Source organism: Strix aluco, chromosome 7 (genome assembly GCF_031877795.1).
Source record: "Strix aluco isolate bStrAlu1 chromosome 7, bStrAlu1.hap1, whole genome shotgun sequence".
NCBI classification, from domain to species: Eukaryota; Metazoa; Chordata; class Aves; order Strigiformes; family Strigidae; genus Strix; species Strix aluco.
The window spans coordinates 26,505,173-26,521,136 of NC_133937.1; the positions used below are offsets into that span (position 1 = coordinate 26,505,173).

Consider the following 15,964-nt stretch of genomic DNA (forward strand, 5'->3'; position numbering starts at 1 on the left):
GCACGTTCTACAATATGTTTTAAAAGGTTTAAAGCAAAAATGCAGAAGAAAGCCTAGTTCTCCCTTAAAGTCCAAGGGGAAAAGAGGTAATGTCACTCTACTTGATAGGTAGAGTCAAAGAAGCTGCATCTGCCTCATGAAGTCAAGTCATAAGAAGCTGGGAGAATATATTGTGAATGTAGTACTCTATGGTTGCCTTCTAATGTTTCTCTGTAGGCAGCAGTTACTGGCTACTGAGACACGCAAGATTACTGCTAGACATGAAGATTTGATTTCATCTGATATTGGCATATTTGTGTTTGTACACTAACAGTTACTAGTGAATAGATCTAACTGAAAGCAGAATGAATGTCATATCTTCAAGTAATGATGCAGAGCCCTGCATTTTAGGTGAAACATCTGATGGTGTCTCATGCTACACTGCAACATCAGAGTTCCTCCTTCCATTCGTTCCAATGCCCATGAGAATATTGACTAACCTGGAAGAAAACCAAGAAAATCAAAACCAAGCCTCAGAAAAGCAAATTTCTCAAGCTCACCTTTAAAGCTCAACCCTTTTATGAATCTCATCTAATTTTCACCAAGACTGTTCAAGTTTCTCCTCACCTTTCATCAAGATAAGAGGTTTCTTCACCAAGGAAAAGCAGTCTGAAATGGTAGCCTGGTTCAATGCCACAAGGAGATAGCTTTGCGTTGGAGTGCTTTAATATGCTTTTATATTGCATATAAAGCATGCAAACATAAACCAGTTTGTTGAAAACTACCCTCTTTGTGGAAGCTGGCTGTAATTCTGAACAAGTTTTCAATTTTCACACTGCTGCTAGGGTAAAACATTTTAAAGAGTTTAATTTTTACAGTGGCTTCAATGACACGAGATTATCTAACAAAGTAATGGTTAATCAATAGAGGGTTTAGTTGTCAGGTGAAACATATAACACACTAAAAGGGATTGATTGCAAGGCTCCTCCTTATTTACTGGGAGGTATATATTTAAAATGACACAAACTTGTTACCAAGCTGCATTCCTTTAACCTTGCAAAAGCCGTTTGAGAACAGTGTTAAGCAGCCCTATAGCAAAACAAGCCCTAATGAAAAAAAAAAAAACAAACAAACCTACAAATATATGGGAGCACCAAATCACATCAGAAGCAGGGGAACCACAAAGCTGTATTCACTCTCAGCCAAAAGCTTAAAATGCCACAGAGACGCTAGACTATGGTTCACTAAAGATAGAGCTGTATCTGATCTCATTCCATAAGTGTCTTTGGTTACATTTTTCTTTTTAAAGAAAGTACAATCCTGCTCTTTGACACAAACACATAAACATTTCTACTCTTGTCCGCGTAGCTCTGGGCAAACACCGAATGCCAACCTGAAGCCTCAAACCCCAGGCAGAACTCTGTGCGTGTGCGTGCAGCTTTTCTGCCAACTGAAATCCATTTCTTTGACCATTTATTCCGAGAATCCCCAGTCCCTGAACAAAACTCCACTTTTTAATAGAAGCTGCAACCCAGGAGTTCAATAAGATTTCCCCCCCCAATAGTTAATAATTACATGATTTATCAGAGAAAGATAACACTAATAAAAACACAGCAAAAAGATAAAACCCATACCCTCCCTTCAAGTCATTTTCAGGGAAAAGATTATTAAACTGTTCTTTTTGAACAAGGCCTTTTGTAGCTAAGCACAAATTGCCAAACGGTTAGAAAAAAAGTTATTAGACTCAGAAGAATTCAGCAGAAGTGGGAAGTTATATAAACAAATCACTCCAGCAGATTTGGAAAGATCGCTTTCATCTTACTTAGAGTCTTAGGAGACTTGCATTAATTACCCTTTAAAGGTCTTTCACATGGACTATTTAAAATAAATGCAATTTATTTATTTATTTCAAATGAGGTGCTTCTTCTGAAAGAATTAAGTAATCTCAACAAATTTAAAAACGTTTTTATAAACAGGTAATTAAAAAGACAACTAGAATTAAGTCAAGCTGTAAGACATTACCCAGGATTCACCGCGATTATTTTCTTAAGATGAAATTTTTGTTATCCCTAGCCCAGCCTAGGGAAGGGTAGTCTCCACGGAAAGTCATAAGACAAAATAAAGACTAGCCAAACAAAAAACTGTATCATTTACAGGATTTTCCCTAAAGCACAGTTTGTCATATTGCAATTACACCTTGCCGACTGTGAAAGCCAGAGTCCTTAATATTGCCACTAGAGGGAAGACGTGTCTCAACACATGGCAATGGTAGTTGGGGAGTGGGTTTTCTTGAGCAATTACCATAACAAAGCTCCCTTGGCTGTGTGTACCTTCTAATTACTCAGTACAATTAAAATGACTTACCTAAAACAAACAGGAAAAAAAAGGCCCCAAAACAAAAAAAATTCAAGACAATACAAACAACAAGCCTTACTCCAAACTGCCTGTTATCTGAAATTACATTAAAGCTGAAGATCTTTTTCCCTCATCCATCAATGCACGGGGGGAAACAAAAAAGAGTATGCCACAATGCCCAAACACCACAGGGTTGTTCAGCGACGTAAAAGCATTAAAACAAACAAAAACAAAGAGCAAGGAGAACTAGATCTCTTGTTAAAGAAAAGAAGAAAAAAAAAAAAAAAGAAAAAGGAAATGTCGTGGTATTTAGCCATCTGGTAGCTGCTTGAAAACAAATCGTCCTCAAAAGAGCAGAAATACAGTATGTCTTCTCTCAGTTCACTGGCTTATGAATCAGACTTTTTTTTTTTCCCCCTTTTTTTTTTTTTTTTTTAAATACAGGCATGGTAATGTTAGACTTCAGTGCTGCTGATCCTTTCACTTCCCTCTTGTCCCACTGTGCAATGATAAACATGGTCATCCCAACCAGATCTGGTTATTCCAACTTGGATGTATTATTCGCAGTCTTTCAGGATACATCTTGTTGGGCCCATTGTTCCAAATCCCTCAGGATTTTTTTTTCCTGACAGCTACTTGCTGATTTTAAAACCCTTAAATCTTTCATTTTATAAGGCACGTCATTAAGGGAAGATGGCAGCCAAGTGATTTTTCTTTCCATTGACAATTTGTGACATTTTTCCAGCAGCGTGCAAGGTGTTGAAAACCTGGCAGCTGTTACCTCCCGGGATGAAGCTCCTTTTTTATCCTCCCTTGACAGTTTAACTCAATGGGTCAGCACCTTTAAAGACTGCAAAGTACCACTGAAGTGGATGAAGGCTTGAATTACTGCTCCCTCCCTAATCAATGTAAACCCTCACTGCAGGTGAAACTCTTCATCTATAGAGGTGCATGGGGGAGGAAAATGTAAGGCCCTGAGCCAGATGGTTTTCATCTTGTTTTTTAAAGAAGAAAGGAACAAGCTAACAAGGGGACAGCTACTTTGTTAGCTTCTTGGCCTCTCTCATGGCTTTGGATCCCCAGGGTTCCAGCTACACAAGAGAAAGAATACAGAAAAACATAAACACTTAAAGAAATATAACTAGGGGGCTGGCAACATGCTGCTTTCAAAGAGTTGAGAGCCCTGTTCAGTGCTTTATTTATCACTGCCCACGTTCTTCGGATGGTAAGTGGACATGGACACAAAGGGCAGGGGGGAGCAGACAACACTTGCAATTTACTCAATTACAGAGGAATGCAGCAATGCGGCGGGGTGACAGATTCCTATTAGCACTAATGCTGAAAGAGCCCAGTGGCCTTTCCGCCACAAGGCAGCATTCCCATTGTAACTTAGACTCCAGCACAACCTTCCTTGGCTAGTTTTTTAACATGCATTAAGTGTCACAAAGGAACGGATATTATTTTGTTGTTGTTGTTTGAGAACAAAGAAAAAAAAATTAAACAGAAAAAATAATCTTAAAAGACTAGGGATGTACTCCTAGCAATTTCAGGAGGCTTTTCAACCAGCAACTCCTTACTAGCAAGCGTTAATAGCATAAAAGGTGAGGTAACCAGGATAATTTTATAGACCAGGTACGTCCTGCCTTGGCCAGCTCTCCAACAGAAGGCAAACTTGAACTGCAGCATGCTCCTTGGAGGGAGGGAGATGGAAGACCCTCACTCCCTCCCCACCATTTAACCTTCCTCAGTCGAAAAGAGGGCTTCAACTTTGCACAGCAGAAATACTTTTGGAGAGGAGAAATATGCCTGAGAGGAGCCCTAAGCAATGGGATGAGGCCTCCAGCTGGAAGTAAATGGTTGATGGTTGCTACTTTTTGTGTTTCCTTTGCTCTACCTTCTTTAGCCACTTTCTGTTTCTTACAGTTTGCTTGAGTATTGGCTTTAAACTCCTAAGCTCAGACTGCACCTATTTTAACTTTGACATATTGCCTAGAGCATGTTTTAGGTGTTATACGTAATTTTACAAAATGATTTGTAAGAGTGAATTGAGGTAATATTCTGTGCCAAAATGGTAAGAGGGAAAATTCTTGAAAATGCTAAGGGGCCTGTTTGAATGGGGTAACAGACAGGGATTTTTTCCCCCGGTCTTCCATCTGGAAGCTTACAGAAAGACAGCAGAGTCCAATGTGAGGTTTGCAGGAGGTACAGTACGGCAGCCTCGCTGCTGCCAGCATTTCCCCACAAGGCACCTTCACCCACAGACAAACCACAGCAGCAAACGGCACTTCATTATTGCTGCACCAAAGAGAAGGGAGGGAGGGTTTTAAACAACCTGCATTGTGCCCGTCGTCTTTAAAAAACAGCGGGGTAATCAAGTTCAGGGCAGCCCCGGACAGCTGCCCTGTGACCTATTCATGTTGACCCCCACTATTCATCACTTTCCTTAGGACTATGAGGGCAAGCTCCCGGGGAGTGACCACCACAATAGACAGATACGAGCCAACAATAATACGGTTCCTGCAAAAAAACCAGATGGCACTGCAATAAATTTACAAATCTGCATTCATGGCTCTGTTAAAGACACCCAGAAGCTAAAAGGCTGGAGGGGCCCCCAGAGAGCTTCCCCTTCCCCATTTCTAAAGGCCGGCTCTCTCCCCAAGACTATTGAGCTCATGTTCTTCATAAATGAAGAATGGAGACATAGCCCTTAAAATAACAAATGTCTGACCTAATCAATCTAGTGTTTGGGTCTAACGCTAAATGATAGGCACTGAAAACTAATTATGTTTTTTGGCAAGGAAGTTGAATTAAAATGGAAACACACAGGTTAAAAAGGCACTGAAGCATTTGCGAGTCCCTTTGAAAGGGCGGCACACACACACACACATGCTCACATGCAGGGCTTGAAACAGGAACCTGATTCAATAACTCATGCATTTATTTTTAAAATGAATCAGATTAGTCCCATGTGTGACCTGCCGGTCCATCTGTATGAGCTGGACTTAATGGGCACTCTTCTCACGCTTACTTCAGTTTGAAGTATGAGAGAGATAAATTTAGTTTAATTTTCAACAGATCAAGCTATCCATTTTCCAAATGGACCATCTGGATCAGCCTATTAAAATTAATTTATAACTTTGCAGTGTGAAAATTCGTTTGTTAGCTTAAATAAAGTTGCCAAAAACTTTTGCCACTTGTCATTGTTTTTTCCGAAGTCTGTTTTCATACTATGATTTTCAGTTTACCCCTTCACAATTTAATTTTGTCAGATCAAGCACTCAACAAGAACTGAACGTTTGCATCCTTACTTCAAAGTCTGTCATAGCTTAGATCTTTTCACTGTTGCAGCTAACAGTGTCAAGTTCATTGCCTTTTTCTGTTTCCTTTCCCACTGCTAACATCCATGTCTCTTCTGCCTTGCTGTCCCTCATGTACCTAAGAGTGGCTGTGTCTTCCACTTCCAGCACACCAAGAACACAGCTCCACTTGTTGAGACATCTGAAGACACCCTTCTCCAAAAACCATTTTAATCAACAGAAGAATGATATTTCTCCTAGTAAGAGGTCCACAGCACTGAGAAATGGGTGTCTTCAGCCCCTGCTTACAACTTCAGATGCTTAAGTAACCATTACACCTCCTTATTACTTTCACCTTCTGGTATGTCTGTTCCACAAACCCACCTAAGAAAACATTTATAGCTAAGGCTGCAAACCAGCAAGGCAAACAAGGCAAGAAAAGGTAACACACCTTTAACTTAAAACTTGCCAGCAGCTGAACATGTCAAGACATTATACTTCCCCTGAAGTGGTCTGATGCATCTCATTAATTTTCTAAAACTAATCAAAAATATGTGGACACTTTCACTGGAAAGACCATTTAAGTAAACAGACTTCTCCTCTACCTACATACAGTTAATTCCTCTGTGCATGTAGGTCCATGTTCCCCAATAATGAAATTTTAACAGTGGTCTGTTAAGGGAGGGGCAGAAAATATGAAACTGTACACTCAATATTTACCAAGTTAGCATCTTTCCACTAAGGTGGAAAGCATTTTTTGTCTATTACTGCTTTGACAGCATTTGCAGGTCAGATCTTTTTGGTTTTAGAAAGTATGGATGGACGTAAGACAGTGTAGCCACTCTGCACACCTTTCTGTAGGAGATGCAGATCTTTCTAGTAAGCATCACTCTACTCATTGAGGAGGAGCATATGGGCACATGGCTACATATGTGTCTGATTTCTGCAACAAGAGTTGAAAACCTCCCCACTACTTCTTGTCCATCACTAATAGAGAAGAGGAGCAATCCTAAGCTTCCAAACTGCTTGGACAGCTTAATTTATGTCTACGGAAAGAACCAAAATTCCTTCTACAACAGGCACAAAACGGTGGTCAACCACCTCCTGTGATCTAGAGAAGAAGGCACTTCCTTTAAGACTAAGACTACATCTTGAACTTGACAACAAACACTGTTCTCAACACAAAAGGGCCCAGATAGCAATCAGAAGACCCAAAGATTTTGTCATGCATCTGTCACTGTGAAGACTGGACCCAAAGATGGAGACTGACGCATCTCAACAGTATCCTGAAACACAGTTAACCATCTTCAATGTAAACAAGGCCCATGTGAATTATTTCCAATATGCAATATTTGGACAGTACAAGTGGTTTTTTAGGTGTATTCTTGATATCTAGTCACCTTGGTTATGATGAATTGTGGGCCTGTGGGAAGGACAAGCTTTCCCTGAAAACTAAGAACACTTCCACAAATTGAAATATAATGGAAGGGAAACCCAACTCAAGAAACTGTACCTTCTTAATCTGTACAATAATGCTCATTAATATTTGTCTCCTCCTTAAATAGTAATCATGAGGAAGGACTCAGTGCGACGAGAAGGCACACAAAACAAAACTCATGCTCCTTTTGACTTTAACATCTCTTACTATGAACCTTTTCTTGGAGAAGAGACATACACCTTTTCTTGTTGAACCTAAAGGCTTGCTATCAATAAAATAACTCTAAGATGAAAAAAAAACAGTTTTCTGGTGTGCTGGGGACACCCAGTAGGGACCTAGTAACTTTGCCCTCTTCCCCTAACTCCCATTGTTTGTTGCTGAATGCCAGAAACATTTTAAGTTTGGTGTAACATATTTAATCTATTCTACAAGGTAATCTTTCTCAACAATATCTGGGACCTCACTCATTATCCTAGCATATCGCCTCTTGTCTAAAAGACTTACATGGACTACATGTGTTAGATGGTCCTGTCTTAGACCCATGTAGTCCTTCACATGACACCTACTCCCACAAAATCAAACACTCCTAATACATTATTAAAAACAAACAACACACACCCCCAAAACAGCAACTCTGAGCACAAGCACACTATATCAAAAAGATATTTCTTCCTTTACGATGGTTCTGACCCACAATTTCTCTTGGAAATAGCAGCAGTGGGGCAGTGTTCACCACCCTATTCCTCTGCCTGAGACTGCTGCTCCTGTGGCTGAGATGCAGAAGGAAATGTGCCAATTCATCAGCTGTTGCAATGTGTGGCCTGGGGTATTCACTTAAGTCATCAGGCAGCAACCTTGGGCAGCTGAGGCACAGATGTATTTTTGCTTCTTCTGCCTGAAGGTTGCACTAGGGAGAAAGAGCAAGGTGAAAAGGGATCTGAAATCACTAAATCCAACCTAAATCCCCCAGAAGTCACAAGCCAGACTCCCTTTGTTGACCATGGGGCTTAAAAATAATTATTTTGAATTTGTAAGAAATTTGCTTTACTATATATAAAAGGCAAAGAGATTATATTTTATCAGATCATCCTTTCTCATTTCTACCCATTAGTAATTTATACAAGTGTAGAAGAAACAAGAACAGGTCATTTTTCAGGTTATTAACCTGGCCATCACCTCCAAGAAAATTTACCTTCAAGGGCAATGAAAAGCCTAATTGTTGTAGAATACTTTGAGACTCTTGATCTGAAGCAAGGCAAAATACACTACAAACAAGACAGGAACAATTACAGAAGAAAAGGCTGAAGAGGTCTTGATGAACACCGAATGGAGAATGATAAAACTAGAGTCACAGCTGACTGCATTATACAGAAGTCTAGATTTCTTTAGAAAGAGCCATCAAACTCTCCTGAAAGTTAAATCTCTGTGTCTGATTTTCCTGGGTACAATGTGACTTGTTCAGATTTCAAAGGAGAAAAGAAAGGACTTCCATGAGCACAAGTCAGACTTCAGCTTCCAGAAGCATTTAAGGATTCAAACAGCTAGAAAGTTTTATTGCATTTTTAAAGAGACTGATCACATACCTGTCTAAGTGAATTCTTCTCGGGAATGATCTTCCTAGGGGGCTCATCATTATTACAGTCTTCTCTCTCAGAGGAATTCTGTGAAAGAAAGTAAGCTTTAATTCAGTTCTTATCCCTAATATTACTTTGTGAGGAGAAAGGAAACAGAATATTTGTATTGCACAGGCTGTAGCATTTTACACGTACATATACCAGAGGCTAACTTGTACTTTTAAGCCAAACAGCTTGTTATGGCAGGGAAAGAATTCTCCTCCTCAACACAACAATGCACCACTGTGCAGGTATCTATTGAAGAAGCCTGTGCTTTGGGGATTTATTCTGAAACTACCAATAACGGCCACTTTGCATCAGCGCTCCTGAACACCCCAGAATAGCTATTTAAAACAGTGGAACCTGTTGAAAACAAAAGGTTGTTAGTGGGTACAACTGTTGTTCTCTGTGTCCCTATGCTTTTAATCTCCATAACAATTATGAATTGGGCTGAGTCTGCTTGGCTGCCAAAAATCGTAGGAAAATGACAACAGAGCTAAATTCTGGTGAAAGAGGTTGTCAGGAGATCCTTCAAAGAAAAGTAATTGTGTAGGTAGCATATGATATCATGGTTATGTTTTTCACTCCTGCCCTGACTCTACATAGATGTATAATTTCTAGAAAGACTGATGCTCCAAAACTTCATCTGCCACCTCCAAAAAAAAGAGCATCAGTAAGACAAGAGAAGGTGGCCAAGAAGAAATATGAGGGCTTATGAAAGACCAACAGGAGACTTTTGTCTTCTTAACTTCATGATTAAAATCAATTATTACTTGCTTTAGAGTAAAGACAGTCTATAGTTTATCTCAGGACATGCACAGTCTGTAGCAAACATTTGGTTAAAAACTGCTAGGTACGTGGTGGGAATTCTGTCCACACTGCCAAAATCAGCTACCCTGGAAGAGAGCACTCCATTGCACGGGTTCAGCCACATTGACAGAGTAATGACAGCCAGCTTTGGGGGAATCCCACACACACATCTAAAATCAGTTTGATCACCACAGTATTCATAGCCTTAGGCCACATTCCCACGCATTCAGTAGTGAGCAACTAAACAGGTTTTAAAGAGAGACAGAAAAACTGCTTAGGGAGAGCTCTGCCAGGAAAAGGGTGGTTTTCCAGTTACTTGCAAACAAGCTCAGGAGCGCATATTTTAAGGCAGAAGTTTCCATTCTGTACCTCTCATCCCTCAAACAACCTGTCCTTCGCTGAGCAGGGCTCTGCCCTGCTTCTTGCAGAGCCAGCTTCCAGCCCAACACCTCAGGAGACAGAAGTGGCATCTGTTGGCAAAGGAGGAGCTGGGCCCTGCGAACAGCCAGTGTGGCAGAGCAGGGCTAGCAGAAAGCAAGCAGGCTGCGGGAAGCTATCAGAAGAGCAGTGTGCTCGTGTGCCCACTGCAGGGCTGCGTGATCAGGCACCGTCTAGGCAGCTCAGGTTTGCTGGTCTGGTGAAGGGGAAGAAAAGGTGCAACCAGGAGGTAGGGCAGGGGTAGAAGCTGTTTGCTGAGAAACAGCAGATAAAGGGCAGGGAGGAGGGAACACAACAACAACAACAACAACAAACATTTGGGATGTCATAAGCTGATCAGGAGGATGCTGTGTAAATCAAGGCTTGCAGACCAACTAGTGATTTTGGATTATTTTTTTTTTTTAAAACAAGATATAGAACTCACAAGGCACCATGACATCTGGGATGCTGTAACCAGGGTTTTATAATGGAAATCAATCCTAAACAGGCCTGATAAATTGCTGTAAGAGGCCAGCTTTTAAAAGTTTTCATATGAGCTCTCAGCCAGGACCAAGTTATTACATTAAATCCAGCTTAGAAAGGACTGTGATCGTAAAAACATACAAGCTAGAATCACATATCTCCAAAAAAGAAGGTCAGACATTAAAGCTGCTCTTTTCTGCTCATGAAATACAGTTCAGTAAGTGGTTAATTCAAGTAAGGATTTTAATTTTTACAATTTAGAGAAAAGAAAAAAACAAGTGTGAGAAACGGAAGAATCTGAGATGAGTTGCTATACGTTTCCAGGAAATGCATTTTGTTGGAGGGGTGAGGGGACTGTTTACTATTTCTGGATGCTTTTTCAACATCCACCCCTTTCCCTACAGTAAGTGCCAAAACAATTTCCCCTTGCAAATAATCTCTCTACAACAGTGAAATCTTGCATTCTTCTCACTTTTCAAAGCCATTAAGGATCCTCCCTCAAAAAACATCAAAAAGCAGGAAAATCAGTGCTGCTGGTGAACCGTCACCCCTTATTTTGAAATTTCTAGTTACTGCAAAGCATCAAGTTATCTACTTTTTCTTTAAGCTGAGTATCTAATTTTAAGAGCAAGCAGAGGACCACTTTGCATTCATTATCTTTATAGGTGGCAAGGCTAAGAGGTTGGCTGAACAAAGACCAGACAAAGACTGCCAAGTGCATATGGTGGTTCACAGCTTGGCGTCTCACCATTCTACAGCACCAACACAGCAGCTCCGATAGCAGACTATTAAAGAGGAGCGCTGCTCATGCACTTTTGTCGGCAAGTAAGTTACGCTTGGTGAAGACAGAATGACTGGAAAGCACTACACTTAAGAAAAAGCACAGATGTTTATAACTCCCGCTCATTTCTCAGGAATAGGAGACCCATCAATCCAGGTGGAGGTACGAGACCCTGCATATTTCAGGACTAACTGTAGCTGCGCAGAAGTGAATTTCACTTGATAGGGCCACACTTAGCCATGGCCATGGGAAGAGCATAACGTAATCGACTGAAACGGTACATCTATATATTTCTCCTTGCTGAACAAGGTGGGAGGAGGGATAAACATGTGTGAGGTCAGAATAAGGTTTGCTTCAGCAGGACTTCAGTGATGCTCTTGGCCACAAGAGAGGCAGACAAAGGGAGGAACCGCTCTGAGCACCCTCTCGTGGTTACTGAAACGCATGTCTCAGGCACGGACCTGGAAAGAAGCATTTGGTATCCAGACGGTAAGTTGGGTGTACTCACTGGGAATATTAAAGACCTGCAGCGACTGTACTCAGTTCGTAGTAGAGAAATGATGGAATTTGTTAGGGTGAAAGAAGTGAAGAAAAACAGAGTATACAGAAATCTGAAAAGCCATACAAACTCCCTTCCACCAGGGAAAATTTTTAAATCCCGCAGGCAAGTCTTCCTTCATAGACTAAAGCCAGACTGGCCAAAAGTGTTTGTGCTTGCATGCAGGTGTCTCTCTTTTTGAACAAGTACAAGCAAGAGAAGATGAGAAGTGCTGAAGTCTCCAAAGCACAAATTGATCAATCTTGGTGAGATAAATACTGCCCCCCGCCCCCCCGGCCTTCCACAGACAAGTAAAATAAATTTTTTTATTTGCCCAAGGTCACACAATGACAGTGGAAGCGTTGGGAGAAGCCAGGAAACCCAAGCTCATAGTTCTTGTAACCTTCAAAATTTCTCTCTAGCAGGAGGTTCCTGTAAAGGGGCTCTGTCCTCCATAGCTCATTTTTTCTAAAATGGCTACTGTCTGTAATGAGATCCTTTTAAATCTGATTTGCATTTAAAACTTCAGCCTGTAATTAACAGAATATAACTCCATGGCAGGTTGTCTTAAAGACCACTACAAAATTATTACTATTTAACTCTCCCCATGAAGCCTCCTCCACCACTAAACACAACATGCTACAATGCATACGAAATCCCTAGACTGAAGCGTTTGATGGGAGATGACACGCAGTATTTTGTGTACACAGCCCAGCAAAACACTGCTGGGAACGAGATATAATACACAGAGAAATGCACTCCCAGGGACTACCAATTGGGCAGAGCTACCTTTAGTACCGCCTCACTCGTCGTGGTGGAAATGAAACCCCTGCCAACTGGGGGAGGCTTTCTTTGGTGCTGTTCTGCCCTGCACTAATTATAAAAGAGTACAGACGCAGCCTTTTTCCAAGTGTGGGGAGGTGGGGATGGGGGAGAAGCGTGCGTCTATGCGAAGAGCACAACTATTTTTTATGCTTTCAAATTCTTAATCCTGTTTGGAGCTGTCAGTGGGGGTTAATGGAAGCCTTGGATAGGAGAATTCCAATCTGGTTGGCAGATGGATAGGTTGGTTATAGCTGCATAACTATGTCTTGCCTGCAGGCACAATTCAGAACACTGTTAAAGCAATATAAAGTCTCTGTCAAGCTGAACCATTTGGATCAGTAGCAAGGAGAAATAATAATAAAAAAAGGAGTTCATTTCTGGGCCTTGCGCGTTTATGCTAGTATGCAGAAACTGATTAATTGTCATCGTGTGCTGGTCTGCTATACCTCGGATTTCTACTTCTGGAGTAGATTTTGCATGCTAATATAATCATTCTCCCTCTTGAGACATTAGCAAATAATCAAATGAAAAACAGGATCATAATTTACTGAGATTCGGGCAATTCTCTATGCAAATTTGACTTGTTATTGCTGCTGCCTCGTTAATCTGAATGCCTTTGACAAACTCCTTTGATTTATGAACTCATGACAACTCCAATGTGTATATATTTTGCTAGATTGACATTATCATTAAGAGTGGGTGGACTGAGCTCACATGAATGGCTGATTTTATTCGCTGGTGTCTGCTGCTCAACAGCTGAGCATCTCCTTCTCACAAAGCCCCTGAGCGCCAGGCTCTTCCCATCTACCCATCCATTCATCATCTCGATGTTAATTGGCCCAGGCTTTAAGCAAATTTTCAACACGATTTAAAGGCACGATGACACTGATTACTGACCCTCTGCCATACGGTGCCTATTGATTAACCTGACAGAGATGATGAGCTTGAGGGAAACTAGGTGTGTGCGGACCTCGGGGGCAGGGGGGGGAAATAATATATTGTTTATGCAGGCAAAACACTTGTCATTATCCCAAAGGCCAGAATTTGTGCTGCACTGGCCCTTAAAACACACTATTGCTTTAAACACCTGCATCCAATACAGAAAATGCTTGCTTGCTGTGGAAAAATGATTACAAATTTGATGTCATGTGCAGTCTGTATTTTAATCGAGTTCCCTGATAAATAGACCCCCTCAAGCCAATCAAGTCTCACTCTAGCCATTGCGTGCGTACACATCAGTACGAACAGAAGCCTGGGCAGGGTGTGTTTTTAGTGGTATCAGCAGATCCAACTGCATGTAGGAAATCTACTTGGGTATTTCAGGTCTCTAAGCAAATAATACAGTGGGAACACAGTGTCCAAACAGTTACAGTAGAGTAAATGTTTCAAGGGCAAACTGGATGCCACACATAGCTGTCTCGGTATTTCTGTTGCCACATTAAAATAGATGCTTTAACACATGTCAGTGAAATACTGCATTTCCCCTTTTCTAGTGCAAACTGTTGATAGGACCTGACCCGCAAGCTCCTAGGTGCATTCAGTGAATGTAGCATTTTATCAGAGCTTGAAAATAACTGACATCCTCTTTCATGTTTCTTGAAGTGTCCCTGCGCTGCACTTGGTCCTCCTCACCAAGGACAGAGGGGTACTGTCTCAGCCAAGAGGGAGCCACTGAATAAACATCAGCATTCTGCCTGCAGACTGGTGCTATATGAAAGGAAAAGGAAGCAGACGGCCTGTTTAACCCCTGCCCACCCCAGGTTAAGTCTGTCAGTCAATGCATACTGTTCTTCCTTCCCTATTCAAACCATCAGCCTGCCAGCAGTCAGGATGTTTCTCTTGGGGGGGGTGGGGGGGTGGGGGGTGTGGTGGTGGGGGGGGTGGGTGGGTGGGGGGTGTGGTGGTGGGGGGGGTGTGTGTGTGTTTACCCCAAGATGCTATAAAAAGTTACTTGTCATCTAGTTTGCATCAATTTCTTGCAGAAAACAGGACAAGGAATCATTGGGTAAAGGTATGGAGAAATTAGCTGCAATTGCCTGATGCCCACGTCAGCCAGAGTGGACTGAAGAGTGGAGGGGGATGGAAGGAGGAGAGAAAAAGAGAGACATAGACGTGTGGAAATAAGTGCCAGTCTAAGACTAGAGGCACATATAAGCCTTACGTTCCCTTTCCAATAACCTTTGTAAGTGATAGATGAGTCCAAGCCCATTGTTATCGTTAAGGGACTGTCAGCATCCTGATTTTATAAATGCTGTCTGTCAGTTTATAAATATCTCAGCCATTTCAAACAGTGCTAGGATGAATCCTGGCATAGCCAATGTCAGCCTGAAAGCTGTGTTACCGTTAAAAAAAAATATGGGTCTAACATCCACTGAACACATTTAACGATAGCTTCTCCTTTTTCTCCTATCATGAGGCCTGAAACATTCAAATTCATGCTTATTTGGCTAGTCACTACAATATATAAAAATGGTCCTTAACATTGATAATGTTCTTTGAGAAAAACAAGTACGAAAGCTGCAAGTTTGAAGGCAATTCTCTGCCTGTTCGGTAGATAAAACAAAAATGACAGCTGTAACACACAGGGAGATCCACAGCAATGAAACTGCGGAGATAAGTATGAGACCCCATTCCTCCTTGGCATTTGCTGCTCTGAACATTCACTGAGATTAGATCCTTTTAGAGAACACCATAAATTGCAATGTGTAGGCACAAGGGGGTGACTTCAGCCCAGAATGAAGGCACAGACAAGTTTCCCAGCTCTTACAAGTTTAAAGTTAAATGGTACTTTTGCAAGGGGTTTATGGCTAAGCATTAGAATGACGGAAGGAGAGGGCAGAGAAACTGCAGTGACTGATGTCGGAAAAGGAAAGGGAGTAAGCTAAACTGGCCTTCCAGCTCAGTGCTTGCTTTACAGACTGGTATGCACATGTGTATCATGTTTATATATTTAATACCTTGTTAGCTGCACAGAATCCTGGCTTTTTTTCCTCTAATATGTTTATGAACTCCCCATGATAGGGACTTCTCCACCCCCACCCACAACATTTGTGTGGTGCCTAAAGAAATGAAGTTCAAATTCATGCCTGAGCAGCTCAGGTACCTGTTATAACCTAAATTCTTAAAACTGAAGCTCTGACAGCAGTGAAAATGGAAAAGTACAACACTGCCCCTCCAACCAGATACATACACACATGTTCACACAAGCCCTAGTTTAGTCTGCATCTATGTTAACACTGCCCACAATAACAAAAGTTTCAACAACCTTTTTTGCAGTTGAAAACCAGGACAAGATTCTGGTTTTTACATCTGTAGAACGGATCCTTTGTATTTTTCCTTATTTTTCATTCAAATCAATAATTAGGAAAACACACATTTTCAAAGCAATGAGACTTAATAATGTAACTTCATGACATCAAGAAGAGTTTC

General features: G+C 41.3%; 1 protein-coding gene across 7 annotated transcripts in view; it reads right to left on the minus strand.

Annotated features, from left to right (window-relative positions):
- Positions 1-15,964, minus strand: part of BTRC (beta-transducin repeat containing E3 ubiquitin protein ligase) — a 118,676-nt gene that overhangs the window by 59,764 nt on the left and 42,948 nt on the right. For 6 of the 7 annotated variants that reach the window (XM_074831142.1, XM_074831137.1, XM_074831140.1 and 3 more), the window contains one exon: positions 8,652-8,729. The exons of the other annotated variant lie outside the window; for it this stretch is intronic. In XM_074831142.1, the coding sequence (XP_074687243.1) occupies positions 8,652-8,729 (78 nt within the window). The remainder of the gene's footprint in view (positions 1-8,651; positions 8,730-15,964) is intronic. 7 annotated transcript variants of the gene reach the window in all.